Source organism: Glossina fuscipes, unplaced genomic scaffold (assembly GCF_014805625.2).
Source record: "Glossina fuscipes isolate IAEA_lab_2018 unplaced genomic scaffold, Yale_Gfus_2 109, whole genome shotgun sequence".
In the NCBI taxonomy this organism is placed as follows: Eukaryota; Metazoa; Arthropoda; class Insecta; order Diptera; family Glossinidae; genus Glossina; species Glossina fuscipes.
Genome location: NW_023998452.1, coordinates 542,691 through 569,891, shown reverse-complemented (window position 1 = coordinate 569,891; position 27,201 = coordinate 542,691). Strand labels below are relative to the sequence as shown.

At 32.3% G+C, this 27,201-nt stretch overlaps 1 protein-coding gene across 1 annotated transcript; it reads right to left on the bottom strand.

Annotated features, from left to right (window-relative positions):
* Positions 1–2,980: 2,980 nt before the first annotated feature.
* Positions 2,981–25,881, bottom strand: LOC119638714 (CRISP/Allergen/PR-1). Its single transcript, XM_038035662.1, has 5 exons — positions 25,729–25,881; positions 4,242–4,442; positions 4,004–4,164; positions 3,819–3,916; positions 2,981–3,752 (listed from the first exon to the last, which is right to left on the bottom strand). Exons 1-5 carry the CDS (start codon positions 25,823–25,825, stop codon positions 2,996–2,998), a joined length of 1,314 nt encoding a protein of 437 aa, XP_037891590.1. The 5' UTR covers positions 25,826–25,881; the 3' UTR covers positions 2,981–2,995.
* Between the last annotated feature and the right edge of the window lie 1,320 nt (positions 25,882–27,201).

The window sequence follows — 27,201 nt, the reverse complement described above, 5'->3', positions numbered from 1 at the left end:
GAAATTTATGTATACGTAAAGAACAGTGCTCATGTAGAAATTATTACTTTGTGAGCAGCTCCTTGTACTTAAATGATATTTAAAGATTATGTTCGACCTATAAGACGAGTCGTTGTTGTTATTTGTTGTTAAATGTTTGTAACGCTTAAACATTACTAAAGGCAATTTTGAATGGAAACAATTTGTCAATGTATCCTTAAAGTATACATGGTTGTCGTGAGCTGAAGTGTAGGGGCCCATATTGATAATATTTATTTTATCTGCTTGGGATTTACAAAAAAAAATTTCATTATTTTCCATTTTTGTATAGAGTTCAATCTATGGATGAATAAAGAGACTTGCAGTTTAAGTTTTGGCATTCATAGGCGCACGAATTAAGTTAGATATCTGAAATCCGATAGATTCAAGTTTTCATAAAGCTTCAAATCAAAAATGAAATCGATGAACATTGAACTTTTCTTGCTTAATTTGGGGGATAGTGTTGATGGATCGTCGCAGTTGCTAAGCATAGGATCCCTTTCAATAGCCAAGCGCCAGAGTTAGCAAAACATTCACATCACCAATTAAATTGAATACCTATTCACAGTTGGCCCTTCGGTGGGGAGAAGGAAGGGAGGAGCGGTTAGCTTTGCGAAGTATTTTACCAACGAAAGCAATGCTGGTAAAAGTTAGCAAAGCCAGCTGACGCTCTTGATTCGAAAAACTGGTGCGATATTCCATAAGCCATGTCATCACGATCTTTCAACGTGCTAAACTACGAACCTTACGGCAAAGCCCGCTCAGGGACCATTAGCAGCACTAGAGTGAAATCTGTCGCTCTGTCCGTTACATTCGCCAGACATTACATCTTCTGCTTAACATTCGTTTCAATCGTTGACTTATTGTCTGTCCGAATGATTAAAAAGTTCGTTCGTTTGTAAATTCAAAAGATCAGCTCTACTTAAAATAAAATATCTTTTGCACTCTTTCCAATAATAGGAAAACACTTATATTTCTTCCCATAATAGAAATGAAAATTCTCGACGCAGTTGGGCTTAGTTTAGGTTTTTGAGAAATAAAATAAAAATTTTTCAGAATTTGACCCAGAAAACTGCAAATGTTTGGGACTTCATATGCTCTCATAATACTTCTATTAATATTCTTTTTTTTCCTATTTGCAAAAGTCAATGTTATCCATAAACATATTCTTCTCCAAAAATTATGAAGCCAGTCTAACACTTTTCTCATAGTGTGATTTGGGAAGACACACAAGGTTCAACCATGACTGCCTCCTTTGAGCAACATTCTTTTCACTGAACTATCTTTTTGAGATTTGAAAACATGTAACAGACGACACAAAATATGGTGGGTAGTGCTGAAGTTTCAAATTCAGTCTATACTATTTCGCCATTATAGCCGTTTTGTGTCAGTGACGACGTCTACGTATTATATCTAGGAATTATTGATCGATGTGTTAATAATACAATAATAAAACCGTAAATCGATCTGCTGGCCTGTCCACTCGTGTAGGACGTACAAAATATTTCATGGCGTTCATCTCAATCCCTTAAATTTTATCTCTATATAATATTTTACGATAGTTTATCATTGCCTGTTCGTCTACCTCTCTGTCAACTTTTGGTTGAAAGTACTATCATTGCAAACATTTAATAATAAAAGACTATAACTGAAGATAAAGTCTTACTGCAGTTCCGCTTAATTGAAGGTGAAAATCTAACTGCTGCAGGAGATATTTAGAAATGTATTCTAAGCAACATCGCAGACTTAACAATTTTAAAGATTCAATATTTAAAACTTTCGTACCAATTTAGAATGTCGAAGTACAGTTAGTTACTCAGTGAGTGTTGTAAAAAAAATTCGAAAAATGCTATTGTTTTTCACATAATGACATGTCAATATAAGGCATTGTCAAAAGTGAGTCGATCCGAACTATTTTCAACATCCCTTGTCGATGAGTCAAAGACTCATTTTATTTCATCAAAATATTGCTCGCAGAAACATATGAACAGACTTCGGACGAACAGCTGGACAGACAAGCTTATATCGATTTATAAAATGATTCTGATCCGTTTTTGTATAATTAAAGCCATGTCTATCTTAAGTCCTTCTCGGTGTTACGTATGTCCGCACAAACTTGATACACCCGATTCGACTAGTAATGTACGATATGAATATGGAAAAATTTGCAAAACTATTTCATATATGGCATAAGTGTTTTGTTTTCATTTTTATTAAATGCAAGTGAAACACAAATTTACATAAAAATGCATTAAAAAAAGTACCGAACAAAAAAGTTAGCAAAAATATTAATAAAATCGAAATAATGTTTCTCTCTTTTCTTAAAATCAAATCTGAAGAAGACATGGAGTGAAATTTTAATCTTCCATAAGATACACGAAGCATTTGATGCAAACATTCGTTTTCTAATGGTTAAAAAATTTTCAAATCTTTGCATTGAAAGAAAAAAAATGAAAGCTCAGCTGGCAGTAGTTAACAAAGGCATTTTAGAGAATTTATAATTTTGTTTTCAATGAAAATTTCATTCAAGAGAATGTCATTGTTTATGAGCGCTAAGAAACTAACAATGAACCCTTATGAAAAACTATTTAAAAAATATTTCAATCAAGAAAAGAAAAATTTTTGTTTTTAAAATGAAAGAAGTAATAGAAGCAAGCAGCTTACTTATATAAGAAGCTTTTTTAAAGATAACTTAACAAAAACCTTATAATGGCGAACATATACACCTTCTACTCTATGTGGTAATGCGTATAAAATGTTCAATTTTAATTAAAACTTATAAATAAGAATGTAATTTAACGAAAATTTTAAGGGGAAAAGAATTATAATAATTTCCATAGGTTTAAAAAGATCTCAATCAATACTACACAGTAGTAAGTTAGTGCGCAAAAAGTATAAAAAAAAAAAAAATTAAAAAAAATTAAATTTTATGAATTCTTAAAATAAGTAAAAAAAAAAAAAAATCATTGGAGATATTCTAACCGGTCCAGTTATATAAACTCCAGCCCGATTTAGTGGGACTTTTTGTAGTTTGCTGATATGTGGGCCGCTTTTGCTCTACTGCTGTAGACGGTGCGAGTAGTGAGGTGGGCTTGAAAACTGATTTCTGATATTCTTCTGCTGCGCCCGATTGCTTATAATTTTCGTATTTATACCGGTATTTACCGTTGTTGTTGTCGTTGTTGTTGTTGTTGTTGCTGCTGTTATACCCGGTTTGTATATTAGTTTTGGTCTGGGTGCTGAATGAGTACTGGCCGTTACTTTTTTTCGATGTAGTTGTCCTTTGGATTTTTTGTTTTGTACTATGCTGTTGGTGGTGGTATGATGTTGAGATTGACGATGATGATGATGGTTGGAATTGTGATGATAATGAAGATAAAGCTGGGGATTTGTAAAAGGATGATGAGGAGACGGACGCCGCCTGCCGATTGTAAGGAGAGGATAAGGCATTTTGCGGATGATTATTATTATTATTATTATTATTATTGATTAAACTTGAAAAAGTCTGATAAAATGTATTAGTATTAGGGGCAATAAATGTTGTTGTCTTTGTTAGGTTGGGTATGTTAAATGGATTAGTGGTCTTGTAATCATACGTTTCAATAACATTATCATCATACGCTGGTAGATTATCATCTGCACAAAGTCCTTGATAACGTGTTGATTGCTTAAGCCCATAGACAGAACAAGAAGGTCTGCCAACTTGATACGGATTGTAGCCGACAACATTACCACTAAAACGGAAAGTAATTAAACGTAAGCTAAGGAAAAAGTTCATTTATGATGCATTTTTAACTTACCCTGGTCCATAATTGCAAACATATAACTTATTGTACTTGGAGGCATCTTTGTATTCAGCGAAACCGCAACCGATTAAATTAGTTTCACCCCAAACCAACTAAAACCGAATAAGCAATAGTTTATTATTAATTAAGTAATTAAGTTAAGTAATTTATAAAATGACAAAATTAAAAAAGTTTTTTACCTGCGAATAATGACCAGTTTTTGGTGACCAAGCATCGCCATACGAATACTTTTGCACTTCATTGAACCAATTTTGTATACGTGAAGGAAAATCGCCATCGTTAGGATCTAAAGGAGCTGTACTCCATATTATAGCCAAATTTTGACCCATCGTAAAACGATCTTTTAAAAGTAACATTAAAGGTTTTTTCATTAAAAAAAGAACGTTTAACAAAAACAAAAGAAACGCGTCAACTTACTTAGAGTCCTATGGGGATCGTGACGGAATTGACAATTCTCCGCCCATTTTTGTGCACGTTCAGCTAATTCATTATCCCAAACAATTTCACGCATATTCTCTGCTCCTGGTTGTCCAGGATAACGACCAGTGGCCACCTGCTGCCTTAGTCTGTTATGCTCCTGCAATATAATTTGCTTTTCTTGTTCTGTAATACCAGTCGCTGAAAGAGAGCAATGGAAACCAATTAAGTAAACGTTTAGTATTAATGTTGTAAACGGCTAAAGTATAGTTATAAAGGTACACAATAATTGAAACGATGCTAATAAAGAAGAAATAACATCAATGTCAATATAATTTTTTTATTTATTTTTATCCCCTATCGTAGTTGCAAGCAGTTCTCCAGAGAATATAGAATTAATTCACTTGAATATCCCGCCAGGAAAATTCTTCAGTTATTACTAAAAGCAAACTTAAAACATAGTCATCAAAATTAACGACGATCACCATTAACGCATTTACATATACTTTCCTTAATAGCAAAGGAATTCATTATATGGTAATGCTTTGGATAGATACTGCGATAAATATTTAATGACTAATAATAAAATGCAACTACTTACCGCTTAGTTACGTTCTCTCTCTGCCGTTTTTACGACCTGAACATAATACGTTATGCAAAGCGATTAAAATCATGTTTGTTTACTACAAAACGGCATTCTTAAGGTATGCAAACATTTTTATAATTTTTTAATGGTAATTGCGAACACAGTAATTAATATTTGAAGTCAATTCAAATGCAAATGATTACGTATGTAAACGAACATAGTGTCAAAAAAGTGCCGGGAATTCATATTTTTATGTTATATGTAGAAGTGCTTACACAGAAGCCGCTAGCAAAACGTCAGTTAAATATTAGTTTGGAGAAAAAGAAATCCATTATTTTTATATGAACTTCAGGACTTTATTTAACATGCTTCGGATTGTCCGATTTGGGTCATATATGCACCGTTTTGTTGTACGATTTGTTGCCATTTTAAAGGTAACTTCAAAATGCCTCTCTTATAGAAGTCCTGGTCGCTATTTGCAAAAAACTCTAGTAGTCGATTTTCACAATCCTCCCTACATTCCAATTTTTTATCATTAAAGAAATTTTGCAATGCAAGAAAAAGATGGTAGTCCGGACTGTATGGCGGATGCATTAAAATTTCCCAACCAAGCTCCCGAAGTTTCTGCCGAGTCACTGTAGATGTGTGTGGCCTAGCGTTGTCCTGATGGAACACGACACCTCTCCTGTTGGCCAATTCACCTTTCCAACGAGCATAAATCAGAAATTGTTTGATCGATACTTTACGAGAAATCTATCAGTGCAGCCATCTACCGAAAAAATAATGGATTTCTTTTTCCCCAAACTAATATTAATATTTTCACATACATCATAATCTGCCAGAAAAGTATCGATACCCTATTATCCATTTAAAGGCTAACTACGAACAAAGTCAATAATGAAAAGCCTGCTAACTGTAATTATTTTCACATAACTACATGTTGTCAAACAAGTATCGGGAAACTATTCTCTATTCAAAAGCTAATAGACATGCAAATAAATGTAAATATTTTCGCATGAACGTATGCTGTCCGGATAGAAGCGGAAAAGTATCGCCGAAAATCGTTTAAACGTTGAGCCGTTAATATGAAATTAATTTAAGCACAAAAAAATTGGTTTATATTCAAACCACGAAGTACCTGAATTATTTTCATAAGTCCAGTTTAATGGTTACTTTCAAAAGTAATTCATTTCTGAATATGCTTGCACCAACATTTCTAGCGTCTTCTATAAACGGTTTTGCTTTTATATGAGGGATGAGCTACAGTACGTTTACTTCGACTAATTTGCATTTTAGAAATATTTGGTTTAGATTTTGGGGTTCCAAACACACTCGTGACGTCCAAAATAGTTAGTGAAAAATTTAAAAAAAAAACCTGCTATGTGACGGAAAGCTTCCAGGAAATGTTAAAAACCCGCTCTCGTCGCCATCAACGTAGACAAAATCAAGTCAATTGTTTGCGAAAAGCAAGCAATAACTTTAATAACTCGCAAAACTCATAAGTGAAATTGCATAAAACAAGAGCAAATTTTTTTAAATCGCTTTTGTCGTTAGCATATTTTTTATCTCTTAAAAATACTATGTTTCAAGTATTTGAAAATAGACCTTTTCTACTAGCCATGATTAGGTGGCATATAAGAAGAACCGAATCGAAATATATTCCAAAAAAAATTATCGCGTGAAAAATATTTCCAAATGTGACGAGGTTTTCTGATGCAAGTTCTACGATGATTAAAGGATTGCTCTAGCATTCGCTTATAGCTACATATATTTTGTTGAAAAATTGAAGTTTAAAAATTTTTTAAAGTGAAGCGCAATATGAGTAAATAAGTAGTTGATTGCATTAGCTTATACGCTAAGTAATTTTTTTTTTTCTTTTGTAGAGCACTTCTGGTCTGTCAAACTAATTGGAAAAATTGTAAATTTTAGTTAATTGTATTAACAAAGCATGAAAGCATTCCTCTTCATTTTATAAAAATTTCTAAATAATTGGTTTTCTCTATTTCAGATACTGTAAGAAGTAGTGAGCATATCCTAACATTGGACTATAGTTAAAATCGTAAATGATTCCAAAATTTAAAAAAAAAGTAAACGGAAAATTATGTTTATGGTGCGTTATGAACGCTCATGAACCTCGTACAGACGGTCGGTTAGTGTGTTTCTAATGATACCCTGACATTAGTCCCAAATCAAAATAAGTGAAAAGTGATCCCAAATGTAGGGCAAATAATAAGTATTTAATTTATAATCGTATTGGCTTTGTGGCGAATCTTTCCTTTTAATAATATGCTGGTATTCGTCCACAATCAAATGGTGTGAAAAGATTTCTAAAAAGTGTATCGAAAATAAAACAACAATTATATTCGCTTTAGGGCGAATTTTGCGCACTCACCGCCTCGATGTATCACTCTTACAAATAATATTTTTTGCTTAATTGTTTTGGGTACATGTACAGCCCGATTAGAACCATTAGCGCACTAAAGTCTCACTAATATACAACTTTACCAATTTTGTCTGGAATGTCCGCTCGAATTTACGATATTAATAGAGCGTAGGAGCATAAATGCATTTGTAGGCCTTCACTGTATACATTGAAACTAAAATCGTAAGTGCAAGTCTCAGTTTGTTTTCTTAAATTCTCTAGAGCTAAAGTTAAAAAACATGGGAACGGACAAACGGAAATGGCTATGTGTTTCCGCATTTGTGCATTCATTCATTAATAATGTCTGATCTTGAGAAAAAAGAATATGAGAGAGACTCCACAAACACAGGGGCTGATAAGTTGACGGGCATGCTGAAATTATTTCAAATTTCGTGAAGATCGAGTATATATAAAATTAACTTTCCGTTATGTTTTCCTTCCGATCGTAATCCAAAGTAACAAAATGTCAACAGTCCTTTGGCGGTGGGCTCAAACGTGTTCAGTGTTCGTTTTTTCATATGTATGTGTGTCTATTGACTTGAATTTATAACACCTAATACAAAAAATGACAATCGTACTTATTGCCGCTACACATCACTGAAAGGTAAGTAAGCAAAAAAAACTAGTTTTTCTAATTTATTTTTCCCTTAAGATTTGGAAAGAAAAGAAATTCAAATTAAGTATCATTTATGCATGCAATTGATTGAAAAATGTATGAGACATTTTTTTGTTCCAAGCAACAATAACGCAAGAAAAATTGTTCCTTCTTATTCACGTGCAATATTTAAAATTGATAAAAAATGGCATCAAGTGAGAGATGCTAGCGTTGATTTGTGGTTGAAAGGCAGGAGCCTTTCCTAACTCTTTCCTTTTCATTTAACTAAAATTTAATTTTAAAAACATTAACCCACTTGGAGGAGGAATTTGGCTATGAGGAATGTTAATTTAAGCAACAGCTAACATAATTAGTTTATGTCATTTGTATTTCGTCATTTGTCGCTCCGCACAACCATTTACTTGGACGTTAAACACATCTGGTTAGCTTAACAAACATCAACGGATGAAGCCTTTTACCTTTTCTTGCTTTTTTTGCGCTTTGTGTTTTATATGTATATTAAATATAAAAAATGAAAACATAAATTTTGCATTAATGTTTGTCGATAAGATTTTATTTATAGAACAGAGCATTTTTAAACATTTTTTTTTTTTTTTCTGTGATCTGAACTTATTGAACAATATAAATTCTTCGGAGAAAAAGGGAATTATTAATAACTCTTAATATAAATTTTTTTTTGTAACATGCTTGTTAATAAGAGTGAGATTAATATATCATGCGATTGTTATCGCTGTATGTGATGAGCTTACAATGTTTATAAGGGGAGGAAGTTTGTTACTTAAGTCTTTCGTTTTGTTTTTGATTTTTTGCTTTGTTTTTTTTGACATAGCCTTTTAGCTATCACTCTTCTCGCTTAAATGATGCAATTATTTATGCACCTATATGTGTCCGGATAGCGCTTGGTTAGTTGTTCATCCAGCAGTTAATCAATAATGCTTATGTGCGGTGTTGATGAGTAAGGTGATGATGATCAGATAATAATAATAAAGTTAAAAAAAGTGCAACTTTTTTCTGCTTGCTTTTTTCTCTTTTTGCCTTTTTTATGATGATACGCTTAATAATAAATGATGCATGCGACGTCTGACAACGGTTAGTTAATGGGGTTGGGACTATGTAAATTTTTACTTAATCTTTTTTGTTTTTTTTTGTTTTTTTTATTTGCTGGATACTGTCTACTGGAATGCTGTTCATTTTGCGGAAATTGAACGACAGTTTTATGATCAATTTGGCAAAGCTACATATTGGTTGTGAATTGTTCGTTCAATATTATAGAAAAAAATAAATTAAGAAAAAGAATTTACAAATATTAAATAAAAGAAAAAATATTAATTATACATTTATAACCAATTTATTACGTCATGGTCGTTTAAAGAAAAGAACAGAAATATTCACTAGAAAGCTTAAGAAATTTTGTTATTTACATGCCGTACCTGTCCCAAATTGTTAAAACAACAAAGATTGACATTTACTTACTTACTAACGACAACTTTGGATGTTTATCACAAACGATAAAATATTTTTGCACCCGTTATAGGGAGATTAGTAAAAAGTTTGACACCAATGGTATTATCAAACGGAAACTTTTAAAAGCAAAAGCTTGGATCATGTCGAATGTACAATGTCGGTCTCTGTCTGTTTTCAGCGCTATTTCTGTCCGTCGGTGGACTTATGCACAATAGGTAATAATGACGAAAAGTAGATAAATAATTAAGTATATCGGTTCCAAGTGTGTATAAGTTTTCGTATTGCGTTATGAACTTAGAATGATAAGTTCTTCTATTCGTCTGTCTGCCTCATATTGAAATTCGTGATGCCACAAATATGCAAAATATACAAATAGTTGGGCAAGGCCAATTATCAAATGATATGCCAAAGCAATTCGCATACCAAAATTCTTCATCAAATACCAAAAGTTATACATTGTTTCCACGCAAAGGCTTACGGGGGCCCCAAAAATGAATCAATATCGTACAAATTTCGCGAAATTAGTGACTTTTTCACTTTAATTTTTTCCATAAAGTACCGAAAGTTATGAAAGCACTTCTGGCGCCTGCACGCTATGCGAGTTGGCAATAAGACTAAATTAAAACAACTTTGCAATAAAGGCGAAAAAAACTCAAAGTCTTCAATTTGACAAATGCCGTGCAAAAGTCTTTATATAAAATGAAGTGCAAATGTTTACCAGAATATCATCGAATTTTGTATAAAAACAGCCTTTGCCAACTTCTCACGAGTTATGAAAATGTTCTAATTTTCACATAAATCCCTTAGACACCTTTCTTTAGAGCACAAGTAAAGATTTCTCGTTCGTTCTAGGCTAACTAAGGAAACTACAAAAAGAAAATATACAGATGCTTTCATGTGATCGGTCCTCTCTCCCGTATTTCACATTGCAAATAATCCTAATATACGAACATTAAAAAAGTGACTTCACTTGATCGTATTAATTTTGTGTCACATTAGCTATTTTTTAGTATAATTCTGGCGCTTACGAAAGACCAAAAGATATTGCTTCTTCTAGGACTGTTGGTGAAAAAGTAGGCAGATAATACGTAAAGATAAGGGCGAGAAACGAGCTCCATGTTATTCGATATGTCTTCTTCAATGTGCTGCTGACTACCCTTAGAAAATCGTTATCTATTTTGTTTTGGCATATTGTGGTCGTTCTGTGTGGTCAACGGTTGCTAGTAGGATTCATAACCTACCCTAGGTTTCCTGATCATAATATGCTGTACCCAAACGATCCTCAGAACCCTGACACCACGAATAAGTGACTTTACCAATGATGTCAATGCTTTGGTTTCACTATCGATATGCAAATGGAAGTTTCTTTCTACTTAAAAGGGGAAAATAAAATTTTTCATGCTCGTAATCAAGCTCAAGAAATTACAATTTCGGCGTGATTGTTTATACTTTGACGTAAAATGCAAAACCTAACAAAAAGAAGTATTATTGCTAAATAACGCAATATAGACCGCCTTCCTTTGAAAATCACACAAACGCTAATTGGCAAACATAGATTAGAACGATAAATAATAGTAGGTCAGAAAATATTATTCGGCTATGACCGAGTCTTTCCCATTCATCATCTTTATGATAAAAGAAAAAATAGAAATTTCCATGGACATCGGACAATGTTTTTCATTCTTATACGCATATTGTGGGGTTATCCATGTGTTATTAGCTAAAATATGCAATCTTTTAACCTTTGAAGACAGGGACTTTGCCAGTTTATATTTTAGTAAAACTATTTAGCCGCCTACGTCCAGTTTTAAGAGCAACCTGCGTACGGGCTAAATTTTAAGCTGATATCTTAATTTTTATAAGTGTGAGAATGTTTAACAAAGATAGACGGACGAATGGACATGTCTAACCTCTCTGAAGTTTCCTTCTTGTAACTTAAAAAAACAAGTAAAAAATTATAATTGGTTGCGCCCGGATCTTTTGTACCTCTCACCGTTTTCGTATGAAAGATTGAAAAAAAGGAAATATAACAGTAGTGTTGAATGGGCGTGGCTGATTTTTGAATTTCTTGTAAAATAGATTTTTGTTCTCACTTTGCGGGATACTGTAGGCGTATCCTTGGAACGACTTGGCCCATTGTCAACACCAACCTGCAGAACTTCCAATGTGTCCGCCAGATTTTAAGTCGATAGCTTCAGTTGTGCGGACGTTACACAGACGGATATGCTTAAATCGATTCAGAATTTGATGCTGATCAAGAATATATATATATTTTGTAAGGTCTCCAAAGCTTCCTTGTGCGTGTTGCAAACGTTTCGCCAACATGAATATACTCTCTACATCCTGAGATGACGTGTAAATATGTAGGTTTCTGTATTTCATTTTTCTTAAGTCAAGAGTGTTTTATTATTATTTTATTTTAATTTTTATTCTTCTTTATTACTTTTCCTATATAATTTCTCGACTTTGCTAAGGTAACATGATACGGGATATTTCATTTTAAAATATGTCAACATTTGCATAAAACATGTTTATGTTTGTTTAGAGTTGAACATACTTTAAAAATGATTGGAGTCAATGGGAAGATTGGCCAAGTGCCAGGTTTTCGCCAAGAAGGCTTATATTCACATGTATGGTGTCGCCACATAAATTTTTAATGACTTAATGCAGAGAATCATTAGAATTTGAATTCGAAAAACTTCAAACTAACTAAACTGAATTTTAACCAACACCCCACACATATTAAATCTTTGAAGAGATGCTTTAATGTTCCAATTAATTCGTATAATTTACATAATGAAGCTTTTGCGAAATTTCTCTCAATGCAGAGTTAATTTTTCGCTTCGCCAAAGAAGAACTTAAGGTAAAAGAGCATTAAATGTTGAATTCATAATAAGAAATTTTTATTTACTAATGTTTTTGCTAAAGGTACGAGATAAGACGTTATTTGACTCATATAATAAACGAAATGTGATTACACTCTGCACTTAAGAGCAGATTATTACTTATGCCTCCGCACTAATTCCTCATAGAAGAAATGCACAGCAATTCGACAGCAATCTGTCTATATATATTTATTAATAGTATGGCAATATTGCCAGGTAATAGCATTAGTAAGTAGTGGAAAGGTGCGGTGTTATTATAAATTATCGTTTCGATTTTTTGTTTGGCGTTTTATATTCAGGGATTGCAAACGTGATGTGAGAAATTCTAGGCAATAAATTTACATACACAGTGCCGGCTTTTTCCGCAATAGCTTCTTACCGACTAACTATAGATTAAAAGACAAATTATTCCTTTGATTGCCGCAAGTAACTTGAAATATTTATTTTGCTTGGAAGGACCCTTTAATACTCTATACCGTTCGACCGTACCATCGACTTCTTTCTCAAAATACATTTTTAATACGACCTTTTTCTTGGGACCAAACATGTACCAAATTTCATTAAATCGTCTCGTAAATACCACCTGCAACCATGTGGCCCCACATCAAAGGGACAACCATTAAAGCGTCAGACAGGCATAGAGACTTAACTCAATTTAAAAAAAAAAAAAAAATTCTCTTGGTAGAAAAAGGCATGAGCAATAAAGCTGGGCATCATAACCATTCACTGCGAATACTAGACCTCAAGTGCTTTAAGGTACAGCTGTCTAAAGCCATTGGATTGGAACGAAAATTTAGGAAAGCTTTCGATATATGCTAACAAATTTAATAATTTAGAATACATACTATTGTCTTATGGAGTGCAACATGTATTTTTCATCGCCGCTGAACTAATCTTCAAACTCTAAGATTTTGATTCCAAAGAAGTGAGCTACGCCTAAGGATTCATTTTAACGCAAACGGCACGAAAACGATTGGAAAAGCACTAATCGTTGCGAGATCAAAATTATGGATACATTTATTGCTATCGAATTTGCCAATCCGCTTCAGTATTTTTGACTTATCCCTGAAATTTTTATATATTTCACAATGAAAATAACACGAGTCGGTTGCTTTCGGGATAAAATTTCTTTGAATCAAATTATGGGTTGGCCAAAAGTCGAGCTTCTTCCTCTTATCAGACCTTTTCAAATGATTTTACTTTTATTGGTTCACACCTGCTTAAGTCGTTAACAGCTTGCCAGAACAATTCGTAAATTCTTTCTTAATTAGTCGCAGCAAAGAGTTTTTCCCGAAGTCACCAAGTTATCCTTTGGTTTTTACTTATGATGGCGTAAGTATTGCATATTTCTTCGAAGACCAGATCAATAACTCTGGTAATGAAATGTAAAAAGTTGGAGTAGCTTTGCTGATTATTTCCACTGGTACAGAGTCTGAGCTTCTTTGTCTGGTTATAAAAAATCCAAAATATTTAGCTCATTATAAAGGTTATAAGGTAACCTTTCCAACTTTTCAGAATATTAGGATCTGAGGAATTATTATTATTATAAAGTGTACGATATGGTTCGTGCGTTCGTATAAAATTTTTTAATAAAAAGTGAAAATTCAATAAAATTCGTGTTACGTCAATATGCTTCATTATTATATAAGATTATGCTAAAATTTGCCCTGCTAAGCATTTGTTTTTTTTTTTAACGACGAGGAAGTGGATACGAATTATCGAAATTTTGTAAAAAAATAAATTTTTCGAAACTTGGGTAACTATTAACAAATATAGTTTTTTTAATCACTTTATTGCTTTTTATATGTTTTATGAATGTTTTACTTATGCACCCTATCGAGATAGGTTTATATTAATCTTGTGAATACATTCACACAGTACTTGACTGCATAACTCCTGAGTTGATTTAATCATATATGCTTGGTATGAATACAAATTCGAGCTTAATTAGCAAAGACATTAACTAATCAACTCCCTTAACAAAACTCTATGAACGCCTTAACAGAACTCTATTAAGTAGTCAGGATCTAAATATGATTGGATTGGATTTGGAAGCCCACTCCAAATTAGGTAACGTAAAGTATTTTCATAGACACCTCGCGAATCTGAAATATGAAAATACCTCTCGAATGAGCTAAAGAAATTCAAACTTTTCTTTCCAAATTTTTTTTAAGGTTTTTTTTTTGTGAAATATGTATGTTAACGAAAAAAGGTTATGTAAGAACAGTTTAGTCCAAGCAAACTTTCCGTTTGTGTCTGCTTTTTCTCCAATGCGATAATTAGTTGGAAGCACTGTGTAAAGTTCAGTAATGTTGTTGTATGCGCCTGATTCGCCGCTTATGAATTTCTATACGACTAGTTTGCGGAATCCGGGGATGTAACAAGGAAAAGCTGAACAACATATCTGCACTCTTTTGGGGCTAACTCGTTATTCCATTTATCGAATCTATTTCCAAATTTTGCAGTAACAGCTTACCAACTTACTAAGTTTTTTCTATAACTTTAGCTAACTATTCTTGACCTCTTATAAGCTTACAAGCTATCGGAGAAGTAGTATTTGATAACGTTTGGTTTGGAGTTTTTTTTTTTTTTTTATAAACAGATCGCTTGCATTTCCCCAACTGAACTTAGTGACTTTAGATTTTACCGACAGAAAGTATTGCAGCAATCTAAACAGCTCTAAGAAGCAGGATCCTATATAAACCATAACATCCGTAGTCATGCATTCTGAACTTTTATGTCTAAGGATTTTTTGATAATTTCATAAAGATAGACGCTATTAAAATACTGGCACAAGACCGTGTAGAGAGTGAAACAAGTCGTTCTGAACCTTAAAAAGAAAAACCTAGAAATTATACATTTTAATCAATGGCTTGCTAACTATAGCAGATAACGATCTCAAATTTGTCATAAATATTAATTAAGGCCGGCTATAAGAAAGACACGCATAAAAATGATCGCGATTAGAGAATGAACGAGAATTATAAAAAACTTCAAATTTATGATAAATTTATAACGAGGTCATCGAAAAGCAGACTGAATATGATTTAGATAAGGAGAAGATGTTGCAAAAAGCTTTAAAATTTTCAATGATAATTATCAGGATTTAGACACGTGATCTAATTTATGTTAAACCAACTGTCAGACGGTAAAAAAAGAGAAAAGTTTTTCTTCCTAAAATACTGCATAAAAAGGGTGTCACTTTCTATATATGACATATATATATATATATATATATATATATATATCTATATATGCATGTTTTTTAGTAAACAAATTGTTCATTACATTGTGTGTGTGTGTGTGTGTGTGTGTATAACAATGAGGTGACGCGCGAGAGTATAAAAAGAAATTAAATCATTTTCACTTTTACTTAATTTTCTTAACGAGATTGTCTGGCAGGCATGTTAACATGCTTAACAACAAAACATCTACACGGTATGTACGGTACGTACGTATGCTGTGCAAGTCCATCAAGTGAATGTTATGATTTGATGTGGCTCTTGTTTTAAAGTGATTACAAGTTTAACAACGATTTTTTTTTTTTTTCTGCTTGTTTTTTTTTCCTTTTTGTTGTATTTTAAGTGAACTAAACGTGAGAACATATAAATTTAACATTAAACACTTTTCTTTCTTTTTCTTTTATTTATTTATTTTTTGTTTTTTTTTTTTTTTTTTATTATTTTGCCTCTCTCTCCTTCGCTCTCTAGGGTGCTACACTTAATTGCATAAGGAGAGAGGAGGTATTAAATCTGAAACAACAAACACTGCCGACAATGTTATAAAAAAGAAGTGAAAAAATAATAAAAAAACGAACAAAAAGGAAAAAAAAAACAAAAAATTCGCAATTCGAACAACAACAGCAACAACAAGTAAGTTTCAAGTAAGTAACTGATTTTTTCTGCTGCCGACGAAGTCGTTTAAAGTCTCAGGCTGTACAGTTACTATAGAGGAGACCAACATAAACACACACACGGACATGCATAGACACCTACTTGTATCTACAACCAATTTACAGTTTTGTTGTTTTGTGGTGTTATTGTAATTGCACGAGCTTAAAACTATGTTCATTGGCTAACTTGCCTTTGCCACCAATCAAGCCTCTTTAAGCGAAAAATAAGAAAAAAAAAAAAAAAAAAAACAAGACATGACCCTGACCATGGCAGCACGTACAACATTTTAATCCATACTCGAGTTCTTCTCGTTTATTTTGTTTTTTTTTTTTTCTGTTCTCTTTTTTTTTTATATTTTCTCTTATGCTTCATTGTCTTTTTGTTTTTGCTTTTGCTATATTGCGCTTTTTTTTTTCAAAGTACGTTTAATTAAGAGCATGATAATTAAATGAATGAATTTTATTCAGTTTTTTTTTTTTTCTTTTTTTTGCTTCTTTTTGCTTCTTTTTCTTCTTTCTCAAAGTCGGTTAAGACAAAAAAGAAGATGAGCTAGTTGGCTGGTAACAAGCATTTAAAATAACAGTACATATTTGCAGATGCGTTGTTGTCGTTGTTGTTGGCGTTATTGTTGTTTTTGGTGTGTAGCTATTGTACATATGACGATGATTTTTAACAAGATTCCCGATTTATGTTCCATAGTTCAGTCATTAAGAATGTAAACGATGCATCCTGCTTGCACGTGATGATAAGAGCAATTGTAGGCTGTTAAAATAATTAATTATTCCTTTTAAATATGTAAGCGTACGTTCGAGGAATGGCAAGAGTTCAGACACAGTTTATGAAAATAATAATTATTATAATTGTAATAATAATAATCACCGTCATAATAATAATAACAATAATAATAACTATAAAGAAAAAATTGATCAGATAATTCATACCTCCTATGTATAGCCTGCATCCTGTTGCGTGGCAGCAATGACACGCTAACAAATTGTTCAAAAATGATGCCGATAATTTGTCGACACATCCATTATTAAGTTTAAACTTCAGTTAGCAGGCCGATGGTTTAATAATAAAGATCGCAGAAATAGAAACGTTATGGGCGATTACGTTTTGTCTTCAATTGTCAGTTATTTATTAATTTAATGTATTTTGCTAATGCAATTAGTATTGAGCTTTACTTGATTAATTTCAGTATTTACTCCGTTCGATTTTATTTGTTTAGTTCTTAAATTACTGGCGTTACCTTTCCTTAACTGGGTGTGAAAGTCCAACAATTTTATTTTTTGTTTTTTTTTCTTAATTAATCCAGGTGTTCTTACTCTTCCTAAGACACTTGTTTTTTTTTTTTTTAGAGTTGACCTATACTAAGTAATGTAAAGAAGAATCGGATGCTAGGAGTCCAAAGTAGAAACGAAACTCGATTATTCCGTAGTCGATAACTCACGAACATGAATCCGTCAAGTAGATGTTTTGAGAAAACTGTACTTTCTTCTTCTCCCTTTTCTATGCCTCTTCTTTAAGAATGGATCACGATATATATCGAGATGTCGAACTATAACCTAACGACCGACAACTTTCCTAAGGTATTTTCGTTTATTCTTTCTTAGTTCAAATTTTACTACCAAATCTTTCAAAGTCGGTTCTTTTCTTCTTTTGCACACACTCTCTTTCGCAATCCATTTTTTTCTATAACTGAACCACGATCGGCGCTTGCTTATTCTGAACTCGATGACCAAAAATATATGCCAAGGTCAAGCATAATGCCCGCCACTTAACTTTTGCTAGCGCAAATCACATAATCAGACGTTTTAACAAAGAGGAAAGGAGAAAGAGACGTCTCCGTTTTCAAATGCCGCGATTGATGCTATGATAGCAAAAAATAATTTGCAATCGTGGAGACAACAGTATTTACCAACATATCAAACTATGATTTCCAACAGTTAACATATCTTAGCTTTCTTTCAATTAGTTACGAATTGAAGGCACTTTTGCTCTCTTCTCTACATATGCCCTGTTCTTGGTTCCCCTTTAAGATCATGTCGACTACTTACATTTAACTTACAATGAATACGTTTCCTAGTTAGTCCAGTTAGTTAACTAAACTTATCGAAACTTTTTTAAATTGCAATCACAAACACAATCTTACGATTAAACATGTCCCCTTTGTTAATGCTGAAACCTTTCCTATTCTTCAAGTCTTCTCGTTTTCGGAGCTTCTAACCTGAGCATAACAGCAATAAAATAGTTACCTTTATTAAAGCAGCCAGACCAACCGTCTAGTCTGGTCTATCCTTCAAAAAAGGAAGACTCGATACTTTCGGTTACCAGTGCTCGTCCTACTTGTTTAATCCTAGAATTGATTTCTTTGGCCTAAATAAATTGTAATAATTGTAATAAAGCAGGTAGAAGAAGAAGATGAGTAAGAATGTACTCTCTAAACCCCCATTAATCATTCATTAGCGTACTAATCTTTCGTAAATAAAAGTCACTCGTCAATATCATTGTCGTACGAGCGCAGTTTAAATTTAATATTAATTGACCTCCTTACGGAGAGTGAAATGTACACACACATACACATATACGTGTACGTATCGCATTGGTTGCTTAATAGATTTAAAGGGGATGTAATGAAATTTAACGCAAAATTGACATAAGCTCAGTATTAATATCTTAATCGTTTCTATATATTTTGTGTTTAAATAAACGTCATATATATTAATAATTACTTCATTATTTTCATAGAGAAGTTCACTTTGCTCATTGGAATGGTTTAAAAAAAGATTTCTTTTTATTACACAAAGGAAAAATTTCGTTAAAATGAAAAACCTTATACCACTTGTCGCTTTAGCTGAAAGTAAATGAGTTTTAAAGGTAAACCGAAATTCATCTACATTAGTGCATTACTTCGGCCAAGGCGCTCCTAGGCTAATCTGCAGCAAGCCAATGTTCTTCTCGTTTTCATCTTTGGAAATTTCTATGTACAACAGGCGTTGCGCTTGTAAAAAGCCGAAGAAATTCTTTCAAAAATTGAAGAAGATAATGAAGGGTTTGTCATCTTAGGAAATGCATTGCCCTTAACGCGGTCTTGAATAATTGGCATATGAGTGGATATAAAAAAAATGTAAAATAATTTGACGTTTGGATAACACAGGATTCCTCTTCGTTTGGCTAAACACACAGACGATATCCGTTATGTATGTGCCACCATCAAAATGATTTGCGAATTACTTCTGAAAGTATAGGAAATCGATCTAAGAAAAGAGTAATGGCCCAAGATGTACGAAGTTGGGCAAACAGTCGAAAACCTCAGATCAACGCCTCATAAATTAGTCATCTGCGTTTAGAGTCGTTCGCCCTGAGCTTTTTCAAACTGATTCGGTCTCCCTGAAAGCGGCAATTGATTTAATGGATCCAGTATTGACCAATACGAACATCGGCCAAACTGACAAAACCAGCCTCTTCTTCGCTCGAATGTCTCTTATTTCACTCACAGCTGAGTTCTTCCGATGTCGCGAAGCTCTACGTCGCTACTGATTTTATCACGAAAGTCATGAAAGTACAGTTAATTTAAAGTGAAAAAAAATGCTTGAAACGCTGCAAACTTTTTCCTTTAGCTAATATGCTATACATGCACTTGAATTTTATGTTTCATATCATACCTTAACTGTTTCCGAAATTATTTTTGTTTTCTTTGCTTACTTCTGTTAATTTTTTTCTTTTTTTTTTACGTATTTCATTTCTTAATTATTCTTTTTAATACAATATTTCTGTGTATGTAATCATGTATAATCTAAAAGTAAGACGCACCCATGTCTGAAGATATTTATTTTGCAAATTGTTAAAAAAATCCACGTAGCACTTACTTAAAAGCTATGTGAATAATTGCTAATATTTTAAGTCATTTTTCATTTTTTTTTTATTTTTACTATTTTTTCAAATTTATTACCCCCCATAGCTAAATGTTAGAATGAATCACAGATAACTGCTGCTTATTTCTAATATATTTATGAACTAATCTTGAATTTCTGATGCCGTTTCAAACAAGAGGGAAAAGAGGCAGAGACGGACGAAGAACGTCTTGTATCTCAATATCATATCTCAATGATTAGTCTTACAGAAGGTCAATATCAGAGTAACTCCGTCATGGAATTTCCGCTTATATGCAATAACATTTGGAACCAGTTCCTGGTGCTGCAGTACTTAATATCTTGTATACTTTCTACTAAGTGGCTAAAGAGCAATGCTAGGTGGGATGCATACGAATTTGAGATTACTTTCAAGGATCAGGCGATAGATGTGAAGGACTGAACTGACTTTAAACCTTGCCATTGGGTAGGTTATACACACAGAGTAACTTTTCCAATGGCTCTTAATAGATTTTGGATATCACAGATCTAACTTAGCCCCACTTGCAAGCTATAGGCACAGTATAGGCTTACGATTATTATATGGAGTTAAAAATTTTATGGCTGGAATAGATGAGAAAAAGGAATTAGAAAAGTATTTCAAATATTTTAAACCATCTATAATTTCTTCTTATTATTTTAAACATAAATCGTAGTCTAAGGCATATTCACAGATCTCCTGCCTTATTTATTTAGGGTGAACTGTAATAAATATTTGAAACTTATTTTGAGCTTCAACTAATGTTTAAGTAAAGTGAGCAGGCTTTGTCCGCAGAAAAGGAGGAGGCATTTTTCTATTTTCCTAATTTTAAGACCTTCCAATGCAATAGTTGCGCTAGGTTTAATCATCACTCTTGATATTCGCAAAGTCCGTGACCGTTTTTTAAAAAGAACACTAAAAGAAGACTAAAAGATTTCTTTTGTGAGAAAAAATTAGAGTTGACAAGTACTCGTTAAGAAATGATCTACGTAATTCTAACAGAAACACGTTTGATCATCTTACTTCGTGATACTTCCACCAACGTCAAGGAATGAATGCATTTTATTTCCGCCCGTCGTTTCACTGCTTAAAGGCAAAGTAGTTTCATTTTACAGGTTATGGTCGAGCTAATGAACACTTTTATTATAACGCAATCTATTCTACTCAGCTGACAATAATTGTGGCTCAATTTTGCTAGCTCGAGAGACACGGTGAATAGGAAACGTCTTGTGTTGGCAAAAACCCAAAGATTCATCAGATCTCAAACTAAACACATCGGCGTTTAAGTCAAGCCTCCATGCCGTCCGTTAGGTTATTCGCTCAAACCAAACGACTTTATCATTAGGGAACCGTAGCAATAACATTGAAAAGAAAAAGTAGTTACAATATGCGAAAAGTGGTTGTCTTCTCATGGACATCTCTTTATTGTCTGCCCGATGCCTGCTTTTAAGACTATTTCCGATAAAAAATTGGGGTAAGAAAAAGTTAAGATGTTCTTGCGACACTCACTGAATTCATATTGCATTGAAAAGGTGGGAAAAAATGTTGGTGATGGCAACGCTTTGAGCGGTGAATTTATTATAATCTAAGCGGAAATGTGGGCCACATGTTCCACAAAAATAAATCTTCCAAAATTTTCTATCAATCTCTAATAGATTGTTTGTCTGTCTGCCTACTCAATCGAATCTGATGTTATTCTCACTTCGAATTTATTCTCTGGCTAAATTAATAATAATAGTAATATTTAAAATTTGCAAAGTTCTTGATGCGTTACAAACATGCTGCTAATCTAATTCAACCCGTGTGATGGGTATAGTTATTATTAGTTAGCTGTAATAATGTTAAGTTTATTGACATAACTGTCTGTACACGTGAAGCAACTAAAAAAAAAAAAACTAATTTTTTTAACGAAAAAAAAAAAATATATATATATATATACATATATATATCTGATGACATCAAAGTAACCGGTTTTTAATTGAATGTCAAAATAATGTATAGAAACTGTTCTTTTTTTTCCTACGAACATGGATATAAATATAAACATAAACATAAACGTTGTATTTGCTTTTGGTTTAATCTCTCTCACAGCGATTCAAATCTAATTGTTTGCTAACGATATTGTCATTCAGAACTAAGTTGTTGTTTGGTGTTATAAATTTGCTCTTTATTATTTTTATATGTTTGTTTTTTTTTGCCTTCAAAAAAAATGAAATGAGTGAAAATAAAAAAAAATAAAAAATAAAAGCTCGTAAATTATAGCTTAATGTGTACCTGTTAGTTGACCCACCTTTTGCGTGGAAGTGTTAAAAGGAATTTTTAATAAGCTAAAGCAAGCAAGTCTTTTGAAGACAAGCATTTTAGTCAAATTTTGCGAAAACGAAGAAATGTATGAAAAAGAAAAAGGAAAAAATAGGAAAATTATTATTATTTTTAGCACTCATGTGATGAAATATTTTAAAGTTTTTTTGTTTGCTTTTTCTTTTATGTATTTTTTTCTTTTTTTTTTCTTTATGAATAATTAGAAATTATATAAAACCAGTTTTTAACTGATCATCCGACAAGAAACAAAAACAACAAAAGCAACAGCACCAATAAAAAAAAAACTCGGTTGCATAAATACGCGCATCGCTTCAAAAGTAAATGTTTAGTTTTTATTTTTGTTGTTGTTTTTTTTGTTTTTTTTTTTTTTTTTTTTTCTTTGTATATATTTTCATGTGTTTAATTTCAACAATCGCGTAGTAATAAGCATATTAAGTTAATTAATAAGCTTGTAACGCGCATTACTTCAGCAAGCACTTTGCAATTCGATGCTTTATGCTAATGCTTACATATGCAAGCGAAACAAGCCGATTACAAAAGAAGAAATTTAAGTTAACTTTTGACTTTCATGAACTCACTTAAACGGACCGTTCCACTTAACAACAAAAGTTCAAACAACTTTCCTTGTGCTGGGCTCAACACACTAATAATCTTTCTATTTCATTTAGGTCGCTCTTACATATCAACTTGTATGTTACACATCTTTTTAAATTGGTTTATAAGTTTTTGTGGCTACCAATTCAAAACTAAATATTCTGTAGGCATTTTTTTATTTTCGTTTAAAATTTACTGCTTTATGAATACTTAAATAGTCGGCGGTAGACATTAAAATGTACAGCCATACCTACGTTAATAGGCATATGTAAATAGATTTTATTTAATCTCATCGTTAATATGTTGTCAGTGGCATAACTGGGAGTCGGCATACGCTACAACAAATATTAACAATTGACACAAAAAAGATGAAGCAAAAAAAAAAAGGCAACGAAAATTCCATTCATTGTCTAAACGAAAGACTTTACATTTTACACTTGAGCCTTATCGTCAGATTTAATTTTTATTTCGATAAAAACTTCTACGCACTTCTCAAAGAAGGCTTATGCTTGCTGGAACATGACCGAAATTTCAACTTTATTCTTTTAAAAATTTCTTATCGTAACATTTTTATTATTGAAATTTGTTCCACCGTGAAGTGTTGGCTAAATTCGCTTGATTTAGGCTTATGGAACATTCATCATATTTTCATCACATTCTTGTGTTGTAAGGAACTACAAACTGCTTCCTGGTGGAAAAAATTATGCTTTGCTGCAATACATCATAAAATGTTCTGCTATGATCCCCGTACCTAACTGGTATTTTCTTCATATTAAAAATTAAGGAAAAATTTTCAAAGTAGATGAGATGATATCTTAAGTATATAAAATTTAATAAACAACTAATTGAAACGAAAGGTATAAGAACTTTATTTAGCTTACTATCAACTTACAATTGCAGAAGAAAGACTCTTTGATCGAAAGGAAATCTGAGTATATCTTCTATATAATCTTGGAAAATATTAATTAGGTAAGGAAAGTTAGGCAAGATTCTTTAATAGCAAGAACACTTTAGAAGTACATTTTTCAACCATTGCTTGCGCGGCTTACTATCAAAGAACTTACAATAAAAATCAACTATCAGGTTCTATTTAAACGGCCGAATGTTAATAGAAAACAAATTTGTAAAGTCCCAAAAAAAAAAAGAAGAAAGAATTTTTAAAAATAAAGGAAGTACAAAATAGCGTGATCGATGACTTTTCTTTTTTAACTTTTAAAATTAACTAAAGTTTTACTGTAACTTGATGTCAATCTTTCCTACGTTTCGTTTTTACGAGAAAGTATTTTAAGCTCCTAAAAAATCAATTATAGACTTAACTTATGTCGATCCTAACACGTCCTCCCGTTGTTTTCATATATAATAAGAAGCTCGTTTAAAAACTCCAAGAAGAGAAGGAACTTTCTCCCGCCAATTCATCCTGGCTCTAAGGCACTTCTATACTTTTACTTTACGAAACATTACTGTTGCACTGAAACTTGCAAAGCTCGTTTAGTACAATTTTACCAATTCTAGTTTAATATTATATATTAAGTGAGAAAATTGAGCATTGTGGTCTCGTACAGATTGATGTTTAATTCGGATATCTCAGGTACTTTAGTATGACATAGCGACAGCCTTACTTCTCTATTGAAGACCTTATTATAGGGATCAACTAATGGTTCTTTCCATTCATTAGTTGAAAAAAACACTTGCCCATTTGTTTTTCAATCCTAAGAAGCAAAAAAAAACTTTTAAAGCTGCGATAGAGTGTCACTGGAACGCGGTACGATGCCTTTCCAAAGCATTAAAATGCTACTTTTGTTTGTTTCTACAAATTTCCATAAGAATACGTTCTTTTATCTTCAACTAATCCGCCAAGAAATATACAAATGTTAAGTTTAAACGACCCGCCGAAAGATAAGCTATTGTTATCATTTTAGGCTTAGCATAGAAAAATATGCAACAAATGCAAAGAAAAAAAACTCTTTTTTTTTTATTAACACAAAACTTGTGAAGTCGTTCATTTTTTGGGTATAAGACTGTCCAATTTTTATACCCTACACCACTTGTGGTAAAAACGTATATTAAGTTTGTGCGAATTTAGGCATCATCCTGGAAGAAATGAGATGGACCCATTTTTTAGTATACCGATCGACTCAGAGTTAATTTCTGAACCCAGTTAAGCTTGTCTATCCGTCTGTCTGTCTAGTTTTCAATATGTTCAACCTACCAACCACAATTATCGAGATATTTTCATGAAATTTTTTACACTGAAATGCTTGGCCACAAGTACAAAGCCTATTGAAAATGGTTTGGATCGGACCACGTTCGTGACCAGTTCCCATATTTTGAAAAGTCTTTATTTGAATAACTGTAGTATGGTATAAGGTATTTAATAGTAAATCGTGGTCCACTATAGTACTTTTGATTCTTCTTTTTGGCCTTTGTAAAGACAAATTTTCACTTGCCGATAAATGCAAGGTGGGAATTATAGAGGTGAAGGTTAACACTATTGACGCTTCTAATCTAAAAGAGAACAGTGAAAGCCTAAACAGGGGTCTTCTACTCCTATAGAATATTTAGTCACGATGCGCGAGCGAGGAGGAGAAAAAAAAAGCCACAGAAAGTCTTGTATTAAACGACGAGAATCAAGTATTTAGCCTAACATGTAAAGAGTTCTTAGTAAATATTAAAGTTTTTGTTATGTCTTTCCTACCATCTTTTTTTTTTCATTTTTCATTTTTTATTTTAATTTTTTATTTTTATTTTTTTTTAATACGTAAATCGCAAGCAATTTATGTTTAATTCACTTTAATTATGACACTTCACACTTACCTAGTAATTCGCCATGACAGGCCAGGGCTACGTTCAGACACACGGTCGATATACAGAAATGTAGTAATAAAAGTTGTTGCAAATTAAATTTAAACATTTTGACACTTTTTAACAAAAATTTCTTGTTTCTTTTTTTTTATTTTTTCCTTTGCTTTTATTACTATTTATCGTTAATCCTATTTTATATATAATTTAGGATATTTATAAAACACTTTTTTTTCGCGTTAGTTAATGAAATGTTAATTTAATTTTTATTTATAAGACAAAATTTTTATTTCTTTTATTTTTTATGAGTTTTTTTTTTCCTTTGTTATTATAATTTCTATTATTTTCTTATAAATAAAATAGATTTTTGTGAAAGACAAAAATCACCAAATCTCTCACTTTGAATATAAAACGAAAGCGTTTCAAATTAAATTAAAAAAATATAAATCCACACACACAAGCACACACATACACGCACATAAACTAAGAGACTTAACACTTCAATATCCACTCTCGTTTAACGTCCAGCTAGACTTGAAGGCGTCTGTCTTATGGCTAGCCGGTGACCGCTAACGCACGCTTATATACAATATGCGTTATGGTATAAAGCGTTTTTCAAAAAAAAAAAAAAAAAAAAAAAATACTCATCCACAACTCGAGACAGCGAGAACATATGTATACGTAGATTGTATTGACCAAATAATCAATTGATTGTTGTGAGCAACTAACTGCGATCATTGAACATGATGTAGCGATAAAAAAAAAAAAAAAACAAAAAATAAAAGCAAACAAACAAACACACACAAAGAGTGAAACGTCGTCGCGAACAACGTTGTGCGGGTTGTGTGAGAAAAACTTGAAGATATGCGTTCACGTCTTGAAACATGTTAAGTGTGTTTATAAACTTTTGTTCACTATAAGCAACATGTTGCTAAACGCAGAGTGTGTGTAAATTCTTATCTCTTTTCAATATTGAAATAAATTACTTACGAGGTTTTCATCTTTACACAAATATATTTGTCGTAACAATACTCGTGTATACAAAAATACATACATTTTTCACCTACACTTCAGAGTTTTCAAGTTCATGTTCATATGTTAACTTCGGAAATTGTTTTATTATAACAGGTAGTCAGAAAAATATTGAGGTAACATTATGCACAGTGTTGTACGTAGACGCGAATGAGTTGAATAAAATTTTACGAATTTTACTATCTTGACGGCTCAATCGATTTTAGATTGTCTAATACACATTCCAAAGAATGGATTTGTATTAATTGCGTCATCCTATTGCAAATATGCAATAAAAGCCAACATTGTTCAGGATCTGTTGGACATGTTACCTCTATTCACCCTTATGGATGATTTAAAGCTCTAATGAACTTGCAATAGGAATACTAAATGTCATAAATGTTTCCATATGCTTACTCAGGTTCCAAAGATGAGAAAATTGTATCTGAACGATTTTGAACACATAAATCTTTCTAA

What these genes read in the sequence shown, in the direction of transcription:
- LOC119638714 (XM_038035662.1), bottom strand. Translation starts at nt 25,825, where the DNA reads ATGTTTAAATTTAATTTGCAACAACTTTTATTACTACATTTCTGTATA. An exon ending in CGATCCCCATAGGACTCTAA is followed by an intron (nt 4,165 to 4,241) that starts GTAAGTTGACGC and finishes TACTTTTAAAAG; the next exon opens with ATCGTTTTACGATGGGTCAA. An exon ending in GTTTGCAATTATGGACCAGG is followed by an intron (nt 3,753 to 3,818) that starts GTAAGTTAAAAA and finishes TTTCCGTTTTAG; the next exon opens with TGGTAATGTTGTCGGCTACA.